At 51.8% G+C, this 18167-nt stretch overlaps 1 protein-coding gene across 2 annotated transcripts; it reads right to left on the reverse strand.

Annotated features, from left to right (window-relative positions):
- Positions 1-693: 693 nt before the first annotated feature.
- Positions 694-18160, reverse strand: DNTTIP1 (deoxynucleotidyltransferase terminal interacting protein 1). 2 transcript variants are annotated; one of them, XM_040981409.1, is made up of 13 exons: positions 18000-18160; positions 17389-17459; positions 16343-16439; positions 12613-12711; positions 9936-10004; positions 9641-9697; positions 9366-9424; positions 8166-8211; positions 5792-5850; positions 5630-5690; positions 3488-3559; positions 1159-1214; positions 694-1044 (listed from the first exon to the last, which is right to left on the reverse strand). In XM_040981409.1, the coding sequence occupies exons 1-13, from the start codon at positions 18102-18104 to the stop codon at positions 906-908; spliced, it is 990 nt and encodes a 329-aa protein (XP_040837343.1). In that variant the 5' UTR covers positions 18105-18160; the 3' UTR covers positions 694-905. The 2 variants fall into 2 exon arrangements, with proteins under 2 accessions (XP_040837343.1, XP_040837342.1); XM_040981408.1 differs by having other exon boundaries at positions 8166-8214; positions 18000-18125.
- Between the last annotated feature and the right edge of the window lie 7 nt (positions 18161-18167).

Below are 18167 nucleotides of genomic sequence, written 5' to 3' on the forward strand. Positions count from 1 at the left end.
GTGATTTTTGCAGCATAAGGCTGCGAGGTTTTTTTTTTTTAGGTTTATTTATTTTTATTGGAAAGTCAGATATACAGAGAGGAGAGACAGAGAGGAAGATCTTCCATCTGATGATTCATTCCCCATGTGGCCGCAACGGCTGGTGCTGCGCCAATCCAAACCCGGGAATCAGGAACCTTTTCTGGGTCTCCCATGCGGGTGCAGGGTTCCAAAGCTTTGAGCCATCCTCAACTGCTTTTCCCAGGCCACAGGCAGGGAGCTGGATGGGAAGTGGAGCTGCCAGGATTGGAACCGGCACCCATATGGGATCCTGGCACATTCAGGGCGAGGACTTTAGCCGCTAGGCCCTAGGCTGTGAGGTCTTATCACGCTTCTACACCTTGTTGGCTGTGAGCCCCGGAAAAAGTCAGTGTATTAATCTGTGCGATTGGGGTAACCAGAGCCCACTCCTTTTCATAGAGTGTGTTATCACACTCCAATGGAGCCAGCACTCATATTCTGCCACATTTGGTAGTGAGACAAGGCAGAGAGGGGAGGGAGGGCAGGACGGTCAGCCACGTGGTGCCCCCAGCCTGGTCTCACAAAGCCAGGGCTGCCCTGTGATGGGCGGGGCGCTCTGTCCTCTCCCACATCTAGTGCCACGGTCTTTGGGATTGTGTCAGTTGCCACAGCAGGCTCAGTATCTGAGTTTATTAAAAACTTTTAATTGCTTATCCTAATCACTTTACAAATACAGAACCACATGCCAGTCTGGGGGTGCTCTGCAGTGAGCTGCTGCAGACCAGCCCAGGCACAGCTTAATGCTGCTGACATCCGTCCAGGCGCAGTCCCAGGACTGGCCTCGCCACGGGGGGTGGGGGTCCTTGGTGGCGGGCTGCCCAGCGGGGCGGATGGGGGAGGGGGTCTCAGCTCTGCGGGGGTGCCTCGGCAGCACGGTGCTCGTTCTCAGTGCGCAGCGTCTCCATGTACTTCCGCATCTTCTCCACCATCCAGGAGGGCAGCACGAAGGATTTCAGCTCCTCCAGCTTCAGGTCCAGGCATCCTCTGGAACACAGAATGCAAGGGAGCAGTGGACATGAGGCAGGTGGGCCTGGCCTCCAGTCGTGGCTGCTGAGGGTGGGGGTGGGGGCGGGGGTCGGGAGCCCTGGCTGGCTTTACCTGTAATCATCGCTGGCCGCGAGGTCCCGGATGTCTTCTTCAATGAGGAGGTAGGCCTGGGGCAGGAGCAAGGGACACGGATCACAACCTAGGATTCCCTTCACTCCTGCAACAGCCAGAGCTGAGCCAATCTGAAGCTAGGAGCCACTTCTAAGTCTCCCATGCGGATGCAGGGTCCCTAGGCTTTGGGCCATCCTTTATTGCTTTCCCTGATGACAAATAGGGAGCTGGATGGGAAGTGGGGCCGCCGGGATTAGAACTGACGCCCATATGGAATCCTGGTGTGTTCAGGGCGAGGATTTTAGCCACTAGGCTACTGTGCCGGGCCCTGTAATTTTTTTAAAGCATTTATTTATTTTGAGAGTTACAGAGACACAGAGACAGAAGCCTGCATCCACTGGTTCACTGCCCACATAGCTGCAATGCCAGGACTAGGCCAAAGTCAGGAGTCAGAAGCTTTCTTCCTGGTCTCCCATGTGGATGACTGCTGGGGTCCGTGCAGTAGATGTGGGGGACATGAGGGGGTGAAGAGTGTTCCATTGCAGGCAGGGCCCACCCGGCGGATGTCTCTACAACCACCTGAATGCAACTCCACCTTCTTTTGCATGGACACTGGACCACCCTGCGGAAGAATTCTAATCCATCCTGGCATTTGCTACTGCGAGGTTAACCTTTTGCTCAGCCTGAGCTTGGAGGTCAATGTCTTGCAAATTCCTATTGTCTTGGCTGTCCCCATTGAACCTTTGCTAATCAAGGGACCTGTATTTAGGCTTTCATTCTTTCCTTGATTTTTAAGTTCTCCTTTTCTTTGTGATACAAGATTGAGTTGTAGGTTAAGAATCCTAGCAGGAACTTCTAGGTAATGTTAGCAGGAACTTCTATTGTTTCTAGGTAAAACTAATGGCAGAATTATCCTTAGAAACACCCACTTGTTCATGACGTAAAAAGTCTGAGCCAGAATTTGACTGATTTTGTATAAATAAAGCGGACAGCTTTCCCGCATGGTCCATTATGATCATGAAGTCCTAGTGGTCCGTCTCTTTCTTTCCTCTTTGCGCCTCATCCACGCACCCTTCGCGAGTTCCGAACTCAGCTGGAGCTGGACTCCGGCAGATGACAGGGGTCCAAGCACTTGGGTTCCTCCACTGTTTTTCCCCAGACTATTAGCAGGAGTTGTATCAGAAGTCGAGCAGCCGGGACTGGAACAGGCTCCCCTATGGGATGCTGGTACCACAGGTGGCACCTTTCCTTGCTATGCCACAATGCTGGTCTCTCACCATGTTGTATGGCAAAGATTTACTTACTGAATTGTTTTGAAAGACAGAGCGTGTACATGTGCACGTGTGTGAAAGGGGACGGGGAAAGAGAGACACTGATCTTCCATCTTTCATTTGACCCACTTCCCAAATGGCTGCAAGGCAGATCTGAGGCAGGCTGAGGCCAGGAGCCATGCCCCTTATCCAGCTCTGCCAACTGGATGGCAGGAGCCCACACAATGGCATCATCTTCTGCTGCCTTCTCAGGTGCATTGGCAGGAAGCTGCACTGGAACCTTGCCAGCTAGCTGGGGCGCGTGCTGGCACTGTGATGTGGGATGCCACCACGGTATACTGGGATTCACCCGCCAGGGCACAGTGCTGGCCCGGTATGCTGCAGTTCATCAGTAACAAGCTCTCTCAAATCTTTTGTGAAATAAAGCATGGACATATCCATGACAAATTGCAAAATATAATCAAAGGCAGCTTTCCCAGCCAGATGGCCTATCAGGTTGCAAGAACACTGGATTCTATGAGCAGTTCAGCATGGGGCTGAGTGCCTAGGTGGCAAACACTGCATGTGAGGGACAGCCCAACAGGCCGGCGGTGTCCCCAGAGGGGCTGCTTGCTGTGACCTGAGAACTCGAGATGTGGATCTGGAAGCAGCTGCCGAGTGTGGCAAACACACCACACTGCACATGCCAGCTCCTGCCGACAAGGGGTGCTGGCCAGGGTACTGTGTTGACAAGATTCCTCAGCTGTGTTGGGTGGAAGGGTGTTGTGGTTGATAAATGAAAGGAGGGCACAGGGGTACTGAGTGTGTCTTCTACCCATGATTCCTGGAAAGCTGCTCTGATCCAAATGCGAGGGCTGGGGTGGAATTGTGGAAGAGAGCTACAAAGGAAACCCCCAAGGGCAGGGCAAGGAGCCCAGGGTAATGGAAAAGCAGGCCTTCTCATATTCCTTAGGCTTTGGGGGTTTCCCAGGTTGGAGATGAGCTGTTGCCAGCAGCCAGCAGCTGGACTCCCAGCTGGGTGGTCCTGGGCAGTGGCCCAGAGAACACTGTTTACTCACCATCTTCCCTCCTGTTGCCCGCATGTGGTGCTGCTCAGCCAGCCAGTGCTTGTCCTGCGGGTCGGCTGCATACTGTGAAGCATGAGAAGGGGAAGTTGTGAGAGGCTGGCAGGTCTCCCCGGGAGCCCGGGCCTGGAGGATGCAGGAGGCCCACTAATCCCTTCAGGGCACACTCAGTCATGCTAGCAGGCTGGCTCACAAGACCCAGTTCCCAGAGAATGAGCACACTGCTAACATCCTCACCTGTTTCCTTGTTCAACAGCCTCTCTAGCAACTGGTGGGACAGACAGCTACTAATTTAGAACCTTCTCTAAACTAGTGCTTTTTTTTTTTTATTTGAAAGTCGGAGTTACAAAGAAAAAGGGAGAGACACGGAGGGGGAAAGAATTTCCATCTGCTGGTTTATTTCCTAAATAGCTAAAAAAGCCAGGCTAGGCCAGGCCAAGGCTAGGAACTCAAGAACTTCTACTGGACCCATATTGGATGTTGCTTTCATAGTCAGTGGCTTAACTCACTTTGCCTCCTCTTTTAAATTTATTTTTAAAAAGTATTTATCTATTTGAAAGGTAGAGTTACAGGGTGGGAGGAAAGAGAGACAGACAGATACTGATCTTCCAAGCCCTGGTTTACCCCCAAAATGGCTGTATCAGCCAGGGCTGGGCCTGGCCGAAGTCAGGGCCTTTTTGTCTTTCACCTGTCCTCCACTGCAGGGAGTTGGACTGCAAGTGGAGCAGCCAGGATTCAAACAGGCACCCTAAGGGATGCCGGCACTGCAGGTGTTGGCAACCTGTCAAGCACTGTGCTTGCCCCAGAGCCTCCCCTTTAACGCAAGCTCTGCAGCTCTTGTTTGTAACACCTGCGATGATTGTGGTTATTGTTTCTAAAATGAAAGCCAGACAACAACACGAACTAGGAGCTAAAAAATACCCTAAGCCGAATACCCGAAAGGGCCAGGAGACACGGCTACACACAGTCATGCGCAAGCCGAGGCACTGCTCTGTGCTGTGCCAGATATTATACACATACCCATACGGGATGCCAGTGTTGCAGGTGTTGGTTTTTACCCACCATGCCAGTCCCTGAAGATTCTTATTTATTTATTTGGAAGGTGAGAGACAGATCTTCCATCCACAAATTCACTCCCGACATGGGTGCAACAGCAAGTACAAGGCAGGGCTAAAGCCAGGCACTCCCTCTAGATCTCCCAGGCAGCAGCAGAACTCCAGCACTTGACCATCAGTTGCTGCTTCCCAGGAATATCAGCAGGAGGTGAACTGGAAGCATGAAGTAGCTGGGACTCAACCAGGCACTCTATGGGGGATGACTGCAAGCTCAACAGCAGACATCTATCTGTCCCTGAGCAGATGGGCAGATGGGGTAGGGCAGGTCATCCAGAGAAAAGGAATGGCAGGAGTGAAGACAATGAAAGGAAAAAGTAGCAGCAAGTTGACCAACCTATCTAGAGGCTGGGAATTCTGGGATGCAAGATGTGAAGGGTAAGCAGGTAGGTGTGCCCATCTGCAAGGATGTGGCAGACAGAGCCAGCCGTTTGGGGAGCCTAAAGGGGCTGGACATTCTGGCAAGGGTTACCAAACTTCAGGAATACACATGTATTTTTCTTGCTCAATATAAATGCTTTTGTGACTGGTAAGATACATATATTCTCTTAGTGACTCCATGTGATTTCCCCCACTGTTTCCTTGAACAGGTGTCCTCCAGAGGCCCCTCTGTGAAAGGGCTGAGCCTTGTGCTGTGTTTTTATAGACAATTGAATAGGGCAGGGAGTAAAAGCTCCGGCCTTGCAGACAGAACTAGATATGAACCCTGACTCCAGTTACCTCACGTAGCCTCTCTCAACTTTTCCATTTTTCCTTTTTTCCAAATTTGTGAAATAAAGGTAACACCTATCTTGACGGATAGTTCCATGAGATGACATCAGGGTTGTATTTAAAACCAGGTTTGAAATGGAGGAGACACGTGGGGAAGCAGCCATCGTTACCAGGCACATGGTGGTGAGTCAATGACAAAAGGTACGGAAGGGAACTGGTGCCCAGGGGTTCTGTCTCCCAGACCAGTGTGTGTGCCACACTTTGTATGCCATGCAGTCCCCACTGCCACCTGCCTCCCAGTATACTCACATACCTTAAAGAGATGTGGGTGCTTGATGTAGATTCTCCCTCTGGTGCCCCCCATTCCGAGGGCCCTGGAAAGGAGCGGACAGGTGGTGAGCATCCCAGCAGGTGCAGCCCCAGCAGTTGTTTGCCAAGCCACCACTCCATCAGCACTAAGGCTCTTCAGACTTACTTGTTGGCTCGAGATCCCAACACGAAAGTGGTCGATTCATTCAGCCGAGCTGGGTCCCACTGCGCAAAAAACAGAGGGCAGCTGAAGGGATAGAAACACTGCCTCCTCTTGTTCTTTTTCTGAAGACACCACTGTCAATGAGCAGCTTACTCAAGAAAATGGGTGCTTATACTATCCCAAGCCTTCCACTAGAGGCTGGAGAGCAAAACAAGATGACACAGCCTACAGCCTGGTGTTGTGGCACACGTGTGAAGTCACTATATCTACGACACTGAGAGTCCATTTCAGTGGGCAGGTCCAGGTGCTCGGGCTCCCTGCTTCAGATCCGTCTCCCTGCTGATGTGCCTGGGGAGAAGAGGGTCCAAGTCCTCAGACCCCTGTCACTCAGGTGGAGACCAAAATGGAGTTCTTGGATCCTGGCTATGTTTGGTCTGGCCCAACCCTGACCACTGTGGTCATCTGGAGAATGAACCAGCAGATGGTTCACTGTGTGTCTCTGTTTCTCCCTCTGTCACTCTGCCTTTAAAATAAAAAAGAACCCAAACACTCAAAAGCCTAGTCATTCCTCCAGGAGGCCCCAGAGCTATGTAAGGTAATGAGTGCACTAGGTCATGGGAGATGGACACAGAGCAGTGCCCAAGGGGAGGGCGGAGCCAGGGAGGCTCCCTTGAAGAGAGCATTCCCAAGGGAACTCGGAGAGCAGACAGGGCGGAGGGGAGCGAGGGGCACTCCAGACAGAGGGTAGTGATGGCCTAGCAGGTGGAGAAGCAACAAGCAATTCTGTGCTGCCAAAGCAGAGAGAGTGCCAGTCAGGGACTGAAGTGATGAGGATGGAGAGGTAAGAGTGGGAGGCTTGTGGTGTCAATATGGAGGCAAGGGAGAATTGCTGAAGTCCTCTAAACAGGGAGAGTTAGATTTACTTGAATTAAATTTTTTTTTCATTTTATTTAAAAGGCAGAGATAGATTGTGCACTGGTTGGTCACACTCCTCAAGTCAGGAGCTGGAACTCCATCTGGGTCTCCGTGGGGTGGCAGGGATTCCAGGACTTGAGCCATGACCTGCGCCATCACAGGGTACATGCTGCAGGAAGCTGGACTGGAAGCAGAGCAGCCAGAAACCGAAATGGACACTCTGCTGTTGGGGGCGGGCACCCTAACCAGCAATGCGAGCTGCTGAGCCAAGCAAGCACCCTAGCTTAGTTCCAACAGAGCGCACTGCCACGGAGAAGGGGCCTGAAGTGGAAGACAGGCAGGGAGGTGAGCTGAGAGGTGACCTCACACAGCAAGACTGGAGGGACAGGATGGAACTGACCCTTGGCCTGACTGGGTGGAGGGAGGCGAGGAAGAAAGAGGCAGAGACGAAGGTGAAGAGCGAAGAACACGTTTAGGAGGAGGATTCCGATTTCCATTTTGGATCTGCTGAGTTGGAATGCTGATATAACCCCAAGGCTAGGGAATCTGGCACGCAGAGCACACGCAAGGCTTGCGCAGAGAGAGGTGCAGGCTGAACAAAGAGGTTTGGGAGTTTCAGCATGCAGTGATCCCCAAAACCAGAAGAATGGCCGCCATAATCATCCAGCAAGGACCTTAAGGGGGAGAAGCAGGTTGAGAGGGGAATTCTGGGGATCTTCATGGACAGGAGTCACTGCTGAGGAATGAAAACTCAGAAGACAGAAAAGGGGTGTGTGGCAGGAACAGGGGGGTTCAGGCCAAAGCAGTCACCAGGAAAGCAGTGTCAAAGAAGGTGCCCCTGCAGAGGTCCCGGAGACAGGTGTGGAAAACATGGGACCGAGTGAGGGCGGGATGCCATGGCAGACTGCATGTGCAGAAAGGGCCTGGCTGCTGAGACAGCCCGCAGTCCCCTGTGCCGGGGCAGCAGGAGCAGAGGGCTGAGAGCACAGATTCTGGCGTCCAAAAACCTTGGGCCTGAGACGGCTGTCACGAGCTATGTGATTTTGTGCAACTTGCAAGGGCATCAAGTTATTAAAAAAAACCGAGACAAAATAATCTCTAGCATGCAGGAGTTGACAGGAAAGGATGCCTCCCAGCTATGAATGAGAGCAATCTGCCTTGTAGGTTTATTCTGAGTATCAAATAAGATAATCCTTATAGAAGACTTAGCAGTATCCATCATTTCTATTAAGTGCTGGGGAGAGTATTGGAGTAGACTAGCTTTTACGGGTAGAAGCAAGCCTTCGACAAGAAATCTGAGCCCTCTCTTTTCCTCTCGTTCCTATTCCTTGTGGGATCCCCCGTAGCGGCCGGAGGGGGAGACCCTCTTCACAACCCCAGTTTCCCTCCATCATGGCAGGTCCCGGGTCATGGCCGAATCTCTGTTGGGACAGTGGTCTCTGCCCTGTGCACATGTTCATACCTTGGGGCCTTCCCGGCGGATTGGTTCACATGACTTTGGCTTCCATCTGCTTAGAAGGAAAAACAGGAATGTCAGTTCTCCAGGATGTGAGGCCTAGGACTGGAAGTTGGCTGGTGACAGTGGCAGCTCCTTACGCTGTCATGTCAGCCCCAGGTGCACACTGGCATGCTTTCAGTGGACGTACAAAGGAGAGGCACTGGGCCAGAAACCACGCAGCACCAGCCCTGCTGTTCCCTGGAGCCACGGCAAGGCCCAGAACCTCCGAGTTCCAGTTTTCTCCTCCGTACAAAGGAGGTGAAAGCAGCACCTGCCCTCCCTATCTCTTCTTTGCGAGGAACACATCCTGCCGCCAGAGTAGATGGGAGACAAGCAGAAGGGTAAGTAATACAGTTACACCACCTAAGCGGGTGGTCTCCTCTTAACCACAGTGTGTCCTTGTCTGTCTGACATATAGACTTTCTGTCTGGAAAAAAATATTTTTGCTGCTTCTAAAATCTATGATAATGGTAAGGAGTGTGTGTGTGGTGGCGGGAGGTACATGCAGAGGGTAGTAAAAATACTTTGCATGATCGCACGTGTATGGGCCCACCTCGCCATGCATGAACGTGCACCCACAGGGCTTACAACACCACAGCGAAGCCCCAGGGGCACAGGGCCGAGCTGAATGGGCTCCTGGCTTACTACAGGTGCATTACTCTGGTGGCAGATGTGGATGTATGGAGAGGCAGAGCAAGGGGTATAGGGAAATCTCTGTAACTTTCTCTCCATTTTGCTGTGAATCTAAAACTGCTGCAAAAAAACTTTCTCTCCATTTTGCTGTGAATCTAAAACTGCTGCAAAAAAGAAACATCTTCAAAATAAATCTTTCAAAATAACTATAGTAGTTTTGACTCCTTTTAATGACATGGGCTTGAGTAAGTATATCTGTTTTTTTTTTTTTTTTTCAAAATTATACCTTCTGTAGATGGAGACTGGAAGGATTAAAAGGCAAGTGTATAAGGGCTTTAGATCTTTACATCAGTTATGGGCCTACAATATATAACACATATATACTACCAGGGAAGCCACTCTGAGGTTGAATCAAGTAGGGCTGAACTGTCCTGGGGTACAACAGGACCAAACCGTTTCCTTCTCAGCACCCACCTCCCTGCCTCTCTGGCCTCTCCCTCTCTGTTCCCCACGCTGTTGGCCTCTACTCACACCATGCCGCCAGCTGCCCGGTCATTGGACAGGATGTGTCCGGGAGGCCGTCCTTTCCTCTGCCACAGAGAACAGTTAGCTGTCAGTGGGCTGACCGTGTGGGATACCCCAACCCATCGGGCAAGCCCCAGCATGGCTGGAAAGGGAATGAGGGGCGACAGGTTCTGTGTGCCGCTCAGGCACAGAGGCCTGCAGGTGCCCTGGGAGGTGCGGCACCCCTGTCTGGAGCCAAAGGGCCCTTTTCTGGCCCCAGAATCAAATGGGAAAAGGGTTACCTTTTTGGGAATGGGGCTTCCTCGATGGGCACATTCCTCCTCTGTCTGCCGGCCTCGCTGAAGGAACAGGGAGAGACTTGGTAGAAGGGCAGGACCTGGGCTGCAGGCCCTCCGGGGCCGTGGAAGGCAAGCCCCTGGACAGTGGCCCCAGGAGCCGATCCAGCAGAGGGTTACTCTGACCTGGCCCTCCAAGGCAGGTAGAGTGGCAGGGGGACAGAAAATGTCCTTGGGCCCACACATTTCACCTCCCAGCCCAATGGGCCCCCCACTTGGAGGCCACAGGACAGTGACTGACCTTTATGCCTGGGAGTTCATGGGTCAATCTGGGTATAACTTTCTCTCCATCAGAAAACAGTAGTTTAGCCTGGTGGGAGAAGAGCAAGTGTAACAATCGCTCTTTGGGTGGGCTGGCACACTTTGCTGTCCCTTTCATAGTTACAATGACTCCAAGCTGGGTTAGAGCTGGCATTGTGGGGCAGCATCAAGCTGCTGCTTGTGGTGATGGATGCCCTAGCGGAGCGCCAGCTCCAGTCCCCAAGGCTCCACTTCCCATCTGGCTCTCTGTTCATGTGCCTGGGCTTCTGCCATGCATGTGGGAGACCCAGAAGTTGTTCTTAGCTCCTGGCTCAGGCCCGGTGTGGCCCCCATTTGTGGGAGTGAACCAGCAAATGAAGATTTCTATTCTGTCTCTCCCTTTTAAAGATTCATTTACTTATTGGAAAGGCAGACTTACAGAAAGATCTGCCATCCACTGGCTTATTCCCTAAAAGGTTGCAACAGCTGGAGCCAAGCCAATCTGAAGACAAGAGTCAGGAGCCTCCTCTGGGCCTCCCATATGGGTGCAGGTCCCAAGGCTTTGGGCTGTCCTTAACCGCATTCCCAGTAGGGAGCCGCATGGGAAGTGGAACAGCTGGGACATGAACTGGTGCCCACATGGGATGCTGGTACTTGCAGGTGGAGGATTAGCCAGTTGAACCATCATATTCATCCCATTAACAAATCTTTCTACAAAAAAAAATTTTAGTTATCAACATAAAGGCATAAATACATAAATGCACACAAAAGCACGTGCATGGATATATATCCTTTTTAAAATTTAAGTAACTAATGATCACTGTTGAAAAGTTAGAAAATACAAAATTTAAAAAACAAAAACCAAAAAAACCCTCCAAAAAAAACAAAGTGGAAGTCTAACTAACACACTGTAGTTTATTTTCTAAGTGGCAGGACAGGCTTGTCTTCCTTACACACACACACACACACACACACACACACACACACACACACACACACACACACACTCCTTTCCCTTCCAAGGCAGCCAACCTCCCAGAAGACACTGCTTTCTCCTCTTGCTATAATTACGCTCACAAGACTGAATTCAAAGTAATCCCGTGGCTCTGATTATGATGAAATTTCCAGTTTTAACAGCTACTGGCCTCACAGTCAAACACAGAATCTGGGTGATGGTGACAATTTCTAATAATAACAGCAGCCGATATACGTAAACAGGTTCTGCACTGTCCTGGGAACAGGCGGCAGAACTCCAGACCCCACCCTATGGGAAAGAAGTCAGGGTGCTAGTCCCCAGGACACCACAAGGGGGCGAGACAGTTTGAAAGTGGTCCTCCAAGAACTAAGCAACCTGAGATTTAGATCTTAACCATACCAATTATTTTCTTCCTTTTTCCTTCTTTATAAAGATTTATTTATTCACTTGAAAAGCAGAGTTACAGCGACGGAGAGGCTGAGAGAGAATGTTTCCATTCACCAATGCACTCTCTGAAATGCTATGTTGGCTAAGGCTGTCCAGAGTGAAGCAGAGAGCCGGGAATTTCCCCTGGGTCTCCCAGGCAGGTTTCCAAGCATTCCCGATGTGTTCTGCTGCATTCCCAGGCACATTAGCAGGATCAGAGACAGAGCATCTGGGACCCTAACTGATATTGAGATGGGATGCAAGCATCACAGATGATGGCTTTGGTTTGCTGTACAACGTCAGCCCCTGTATAAATTTTTGTGTGTCTTGAGCCATAATTTCTTTTTTTTTTAATGTGCATTTTTAATGCTAATATTTTCAGCTTCACTGAGGTGGAAATTTGTGCATAGTCAAGGTATACAATGACATACATACACAACACAATGATCTCCATATTAAATTAATCAACAATCACAATTAGCGTTTTATGTGAGTGTGTTACGTGTGCATGGGTGAGGATACAAGCCCTACTCTGTGGAACTGGTGCTGTGGCGCCAGGATGTGAGCTGCCTCCTGTGACCTGGGTGTCCCCCACGAGGGCTGGTGAGAATCCCAGCTCCCAGGATGTGCCTGGGTAGGCAGGCAGAGGACGGTCCACATGCCTGGGTCATGGAACTCATGGGAGAGCTGGCTGGAGCGCTGGGCTGCTGGTTTGGGAGTAGCCCAGACCCAGCTGTTTGGGCCATCTGGGGAGTGAACAGTGATGGAAGATCTCTTTCCCTGTTTCTCCCTCTCTGGAACTCGGCCTTTCAGATAAATAAGTAAACCTTAAAACAAAACCAAACCCTACTCTCTTAGCAAGTTTCAACTAAACAGAGTAGAGCATTAATTGCCCATTAGATCCATGGAACATATTTATCTTATAACCAAAAATCTAAGCCCTCTGACCGCCCTCGCTCCGCTTCTCCCACTGCCTCTGACCACCACCACTTCACTTCCTGCTTCTATGAGTATGCTAAGCCACACGTTCTCTCTCTGTCGGAGGGATTATAAACACCTACCACACAGGCCTTCTCCTGAAACATCAGTGAATACATAAAGCATCTGTCATGGTACTTGGCATACAGGAGCTACTCTGCTTCCCTTCTCAGTCAGCAACCATTCCAAGCTCTACCTGGACACAGCGGTCTATTGAGCATTTTCCAAAAAACCACTCATGATAGGACCACATGTCTTAGTTAAGTCCCCATGGACGACCCTGGCCCCCACGCCTCACCTGCTCCAGGCAGCTCCGACAGGTCTCCTGGATCAGCTGCTCGGCATCCACCTCTTCCCCAACGTTGTCTCGCACATTGAGTGCTGCCTTCTGGAAGAACTAGGGAAGCACACGGGACAAGGTTAGAGGTCCTCCTGATGTGCATCGTGCAGAAGGGAGCTGAACAGAAAGCTGAAGCTTTCCTCTGGCTTCCACCAGGAGAGCCCCCGTCACCGCAGGGCCCGGGGGTGTAGATTCCTGTTCCTGACTCCACCCCCACCCTCCGTTCCCGTTCCTCAAGACATCATCACAGGGCGCCCAAAGGCTCGGGGGATAAACAGTGTGAACCTACGGAGCTTTCAGTGTCTAAGTTATGGCACATCCATACTTTCAAATACTGAAACTCACAGTAAGGATAGTGAGCAGGTATGTTTTTGGTATTAAAAGCATTTGTGATGTGATATACTCTCAAGTGACAGAAGGCTGTAAAACAGAGTAAAAGCTAAATAATATACATAAGTGAAAACAAACAAAGGACTTCAGATACATTCACCTTTAACACACACACATAGTGTTAAGATCATGGATCAATTTTTTTTTGCTTATCTATAGCTTTTTTTGATTTATTTATTTTTATTGGAAAGTCAGATATACAGAGAGGAGGAGAGACAGAGAGGAAGATCTTCCATCTGATGGTCTACTCCCCAAGTGGCCGCAACAGCTGGAGCTGAGCCAAACTGAAGCCAGGAGCCTGAAGCTTCTTCCAGGTCTCCCACATGGGTGCAGGGTCCCAAGGCTTTGGGCTGGCCTCGACTGCTTTTCTAGGCCGCAGGCAGGGAGCTGGATGGGAAGTGAAACTGCTGGGATTAGAACTGGTGACCATATGGGATCCTGGTGTGTTCAAGGAGAGGACTTTAGCCGCTAGGCCACCGCACTGGGCCCTGTCTACGGCCTTTTAATTTTTCACAATAAACATGTGCTACTTCTGCTAGGAAAAAAAGACTACCTTTGCATTATGTGAACAGGGTAGGGTAGGCCAGAAACAACAAACAAAAAAAGAGACAGGAGAAATTTCTGATTGAATCTTGACTATTCAACTGCAAAGAAACCTTTGTGGGCTGCATAGGGGTGAGATTTGGCAAGGGCCTTGGGACCCTGGCAGCCGCAGATGGCTGGGGAAGGGTAGGCAGAAGGTTGTCCCACTGGGTAAGAGGGTGAGCTTGGGTCTGAAAACACCATACGTTGACACCACAGGACACAGGGAGGCCCTCGTACTTACGGGAGGCACCTGTATACGCATTTGTCACAAGAGTCCCAATCATGGCTCTGCAGGGAAGTGTCAGTTCTTTCTGGGATGGAGGAAAACTGCTACTAGGGTACACAGTGCAGGGATGGGCTGCTTAACAAGAGCTGAGGTTTCTTGTTAGCCGTCAACAAAGGGGGAGAGTGTGAAAGGATCAGGCTAGAGACCCCAGGACTATAGGAGTAATGTCTTAGGTCAAATTAAATGAGTTGGACTTCAAAAACAAATAAATACCTAAATACTAGAGATGAATATGAACACTAGGGTTTGACACTGATCCCTGGCTAAGTGGTGGCCAGCTGAAATAATCTGGATTTCCAACCAGCAGCTTGTGCTACCAGCAGTGCGATGGGCATTACGGAGCGAGTGCACGCCACCGCGGGAAGGCACAACGAAGTCAGCCCACCAACGAGGCCTTCTCAAACACTGCGGACCGAAATGCAACAGAGCGTGACCTCTCCGGAGAGCAATTTTCTTGAGGGGAAAAATACATTTTTTCCTTTTACCTGCCATTCCACCTCTAAGAATTGATCCCGCAGAAATATTATTCCCAAGTGAACAACGATGCACATGGAGTGTTCACTGTAGTATTAACTGTAGTAAAGAAAACCTAAAGACAATCTGCATGTTCTAGGGTCCAGTTAAGTAAACGATAGGAAGCCCATGGCAAAGGAGACTACCCTGTCCCTCTCACAGCACAATCTGGACAAACTATTACGTGCTAACCTAAAACTGTGAGCAAAATATAGTAAATGAAATAAGTCAAGCTGCAGAACAACGTGTAGAATGACCCCTTTGTTTTAAATAATTTTAATTTATATACATTTATTAAAAGATAAAGAGACAGCAACCTTCCTTCTACTGGTTCACTCCCCAAATGTGGCAACAGCCAGGGCTGGGCCAGGCTGAAGCTGAGAGCCTGGAACTCAATCTGGTTTCCCTTGTGGGTAGAGAGACCCAATGACCTGAGCCAGCACCAGCTGCCTCCCAGGGTGTTCAGCTGGAATCACAGGTTGAGCAGAGAATCCTGGCTCCCGCCTGAGGCCCAGCCCTGGCTGTTGAAGGTATCTGGGCAGGGAACTAGTGTGTGGAAGATCTATCTTGGTCACCCTACTTTTCAAATAAGTAAATAAATGCTGCAATGCAATCAAGTCCACTTGCAACTTGTTGAAAGTGAATGTGAGAAGCAGGTGACTGCATTACAAGGAGCCCACAGCCAGATGGGGCTGATCCAGCACTGTCCGGGACAGAAACCCAGGGGAAGGCAAGGGCTTCGGAGGGAGGCGGTCCTGGGTGGAAGCCTGGCCTCCCCATCGCTCGTGGCTTCCCTTCTTCTGCATCTGAATACCAAGTGTGAAAAGGACTGTACATTTCCGGACACGGAAAGGGTAGTACCATCACACAGGGAGTGTGGCTATGTCATCACTGCAGGCCATTTTATATAGGATTTTATACAGAGGCCGGTGCCCCTCTGAGCACGTTTCTCTCCGCACCAGCGAGCTCCTGTCACGCCGGCTAGCTCCTTGGCTCTGCACACTCCTTCTTCCCCTGGGCAGGACCGCTCACCTCCCGCGCGCCTGTAAGCTTTGTTCTTTCCTCACTCGATCTGGGTTTCACACCAATGTCCTCTCAGCAGAGGCCCCCCCAGCCCCTCCTCGAACACGGCATGGCTTTGCTTAGAAAGGCCAAGCACTTTTTCTGTTTCCTTTGCAGCTACATCTCCAGTGAAGCATGTGGCAGTGCGACAGTCACTCAAAAAATACTTTTTTGGCTACATAAAAACGGAAGTTTAGAAAAAAGCCCAAAGAGGTCAGTGCTGATACGCTAAGCTAGACGCATCCATGGGACATTCAGCTAGAGCCACAGAGCATTTATTCACAGGTCAAGGAAATAACGCTTAAATAATAATTAGTAGTGTTAATATTTAATGATAAAAACAGTGATTATTTTCCAAACATGTGCTAAGCACATTACACTCAAGTAATCTTATTCTCAAAATAGCTAGGCAAAAGAAAGAAAGAAAGAAAGACACGACAGACACAGGGAGGCCCAGCACCATGGGGTGGTAGGCTAAGCTTATGCCTGCACTCCCAGTCTCCCATATGGCGCCAGCTCCTCCACTTCTGATCCAGCTCCTTGGAAAGCAGAGGAGGAAGGCCCAAGCCCTTGGGACTCTGCACCCATGTAGGAGACCTAGAAGAAGTTCCCGGGTTTGGATTGGCCCAGTTTCAGCTCTTGTGGCCATATGGGGAGTAAAACAGCAGATAGAAGACCACTCTGTCTCTCTTCTCTCTGTAAAATTTGCCTTTCAGAGAAAAATAAAGAGTGGAAAAATTCTGGTGGGGACAGGGAGTGGGCAAGGGAGACAGTGGTGAAGCACCCCAGAAGGAACAGGCTGCCCAGGAAATCTTTCTCCCAGTTGGTTTTCTAATCCCAGTGTCCTCTCACCTTCATGTATTTGTTGAAGACCGTCTGGATCTCCTCATTGATGCTGGGCTGCAAGACGGCCCGGAGGAGATCCATGGAGATGGCCGGGTCTGTGAAGCTGTATCCAGGAGGAAGCTGGTCAGGGGCTGGGTCCTGTCCAGGGGGGTCCCTCAGGGGCTGGATCCTGTCCAGGGGGGTCCCTCAGGAGCTGGGTCCTGTCCAGGGAGGTCCCTCAGGGGCTGGGTCCTGTCCAGGGGGGTCCCTCAGGGTCTGGGTCCTGTCCAGGGGGGTCCCTCAGGGGCTGGGTCCTGTCCAGGGAGGTCCCTCAGGGGCTGGGTCCTGTCCAGGGGGGTCCCTCAGGGGCTGGGTCCTGTCCAGGGGGGTCCCTCAGGGGCTGGGTCCTGTCCAGGGGGGTCCCTCAGGGTCTGGGTCCTGTCCAGGGGGGTCCCTCAGGGTCTGGGTCCTGTCCAGGGGGGTCCCTCGGGGTCTGGGTCCTGTCCAGGGGGGTCCCTCAGGGGCTGGGTCCTGTCCAGGGGGTCCCTCAGGGGTTGGGTCCTGTCCAGGGAGGTCCCTGTGGGGAGTTGGGTCCTGCCCAGGGTGGGTTCCTGGGGGGGGGAGCTGGGTCCTGCTCAGGGGGCTGCAGCTGAGTCCCACCCATGGGGGTCCCTCAAGGGATGGCTCCCTCAGGGACTCAGTCCTGCCCAGGTTCTTTCCCAGCCCCTCTCTCCTTTCCCTGCAGGGGGCACTCACTGCCTTTAGCATCACGGGACACCTGAGCTCAGAGGGGCAAGGTTCATAAAGCTTAGGGCCTCTCAGGACGTAGCTACCTGACTCCTCCGTGGGAGAACCAGTGAACGTTAGAGATCTGGGGCGTTATAGATCCCTCCCCCTTTTTGTATATGGGTTCAGAGGGGAGAAAAGACTCGGTCAGTGTCATAATCACAGAACCCAAGTCTCCTCCTGGTCCCCCCAAAGCCTTTTCAGACTTGGAGGGTGGGGGTGGGGAGGCTTCGAAGCTCTCCTCCAAGCCAGTGCCTGGGATGAGGTCCACCGAGGGCCGGCCTTACCTTGTTGTCATCTGTGATCGGCGACCCCTTCGCTGCACCTGACGGTGCTTTATCATTATGTTCCAAGGGTTCTGCGGGGACCAAGGTGGGGGGCAAACGTCACTGACGTCCACGGGGTGGAGGTGGATGGAGGCAAGCCTGGGCACTCTTGCCCTTCAGATCCTGTCATGGCATCTCCCACCTTGGGCTAAGGGGGCGGCCAGGGTTAGCAGGCACTGCCGGAGGGCGGGGAAACAGGTTGCCTCCAATGTCCCAAGTCCGGTCTTCCCGGGAAGGGCCCACTCGGCGGCAGCTCGGAGTGCCGGGAGCTTTACCTGCTTCTGTCATCCCAGCCCCACAACTTTTAAGACGGGCCCCATTCCTCTCCATCTTACAGAACAGGCACTTGGAGGAGCGGACAGTGGGGGGAATTGGGGGAAGCTGACAGAACCGGCCACGTCACCTCGCTGAGAGGGCGGCACCAGGATTTGAACCCAGGTCGTGAGACTGCGAAAACGCCAACCCTCTTGGGCAGCACCAGCCGCCGCGTTCTCTCGCCCGCGGGCCAGGGTCCCCGGGAGCCCGAGGCTCTTGCCGGCCCCGAGCTCAGGCCTCATCCGGGGCGTCCTCACCGTAAGAACCAGCTGCCCGGCTGCGCTCGCATCCCCCGGCTCAGGGCCGCCGCGCTCCGCCCCGCTGGGTCCCCGCGGCTGCTCGGCGTCGCCCGTGGCCCCCATGGCGCCCCCCGGCAACCACAACTTCAGCTCGACTCTGCCACCGGCCGGAAAGTGGCTCCGTGA

Source organism: Ochotona curzoniae, unplaced genomic scaffold (genome assembly GCF_017591425.1).
Source record: "Ochotona curzoniae isolate NIBS_2020 unplaced genomic scaffold, NIBS_Ocur_1.0 contig_3520, whole genome shotgun sequence".
NCBI classification, from domain to species: domain Eukaryota; kingdom Metazoa; phylum Chordata; class Mammalia; order Lagomorpha; family Ochotonidae; genus Ochotona; species Ochotona curzoniae.

Coding starts and splice junctions, on each gene's coding strand:
- DNTTIP1 (XM_040981408.1), bottom strand. CDS start 18,104: ATGGGGGCCACGGGCGACGCCGAGCAGCCGCGGGGACCCAGCGGGGCG. Junction 16,440..17,388: donor CGATCACAGATGACAACAAG/GTAAGGCCGGCC, acceptor TCCTGGATACAG/CTTCACAGACCCGGCCATCT. Junction 9,698..9,935: donor ATGAACTCCCAGGCATAAAG/GTCAGTCACTGT, acceptor CTGTTCCTTCAG/CGAGGCCGGCAGACAGAGGA.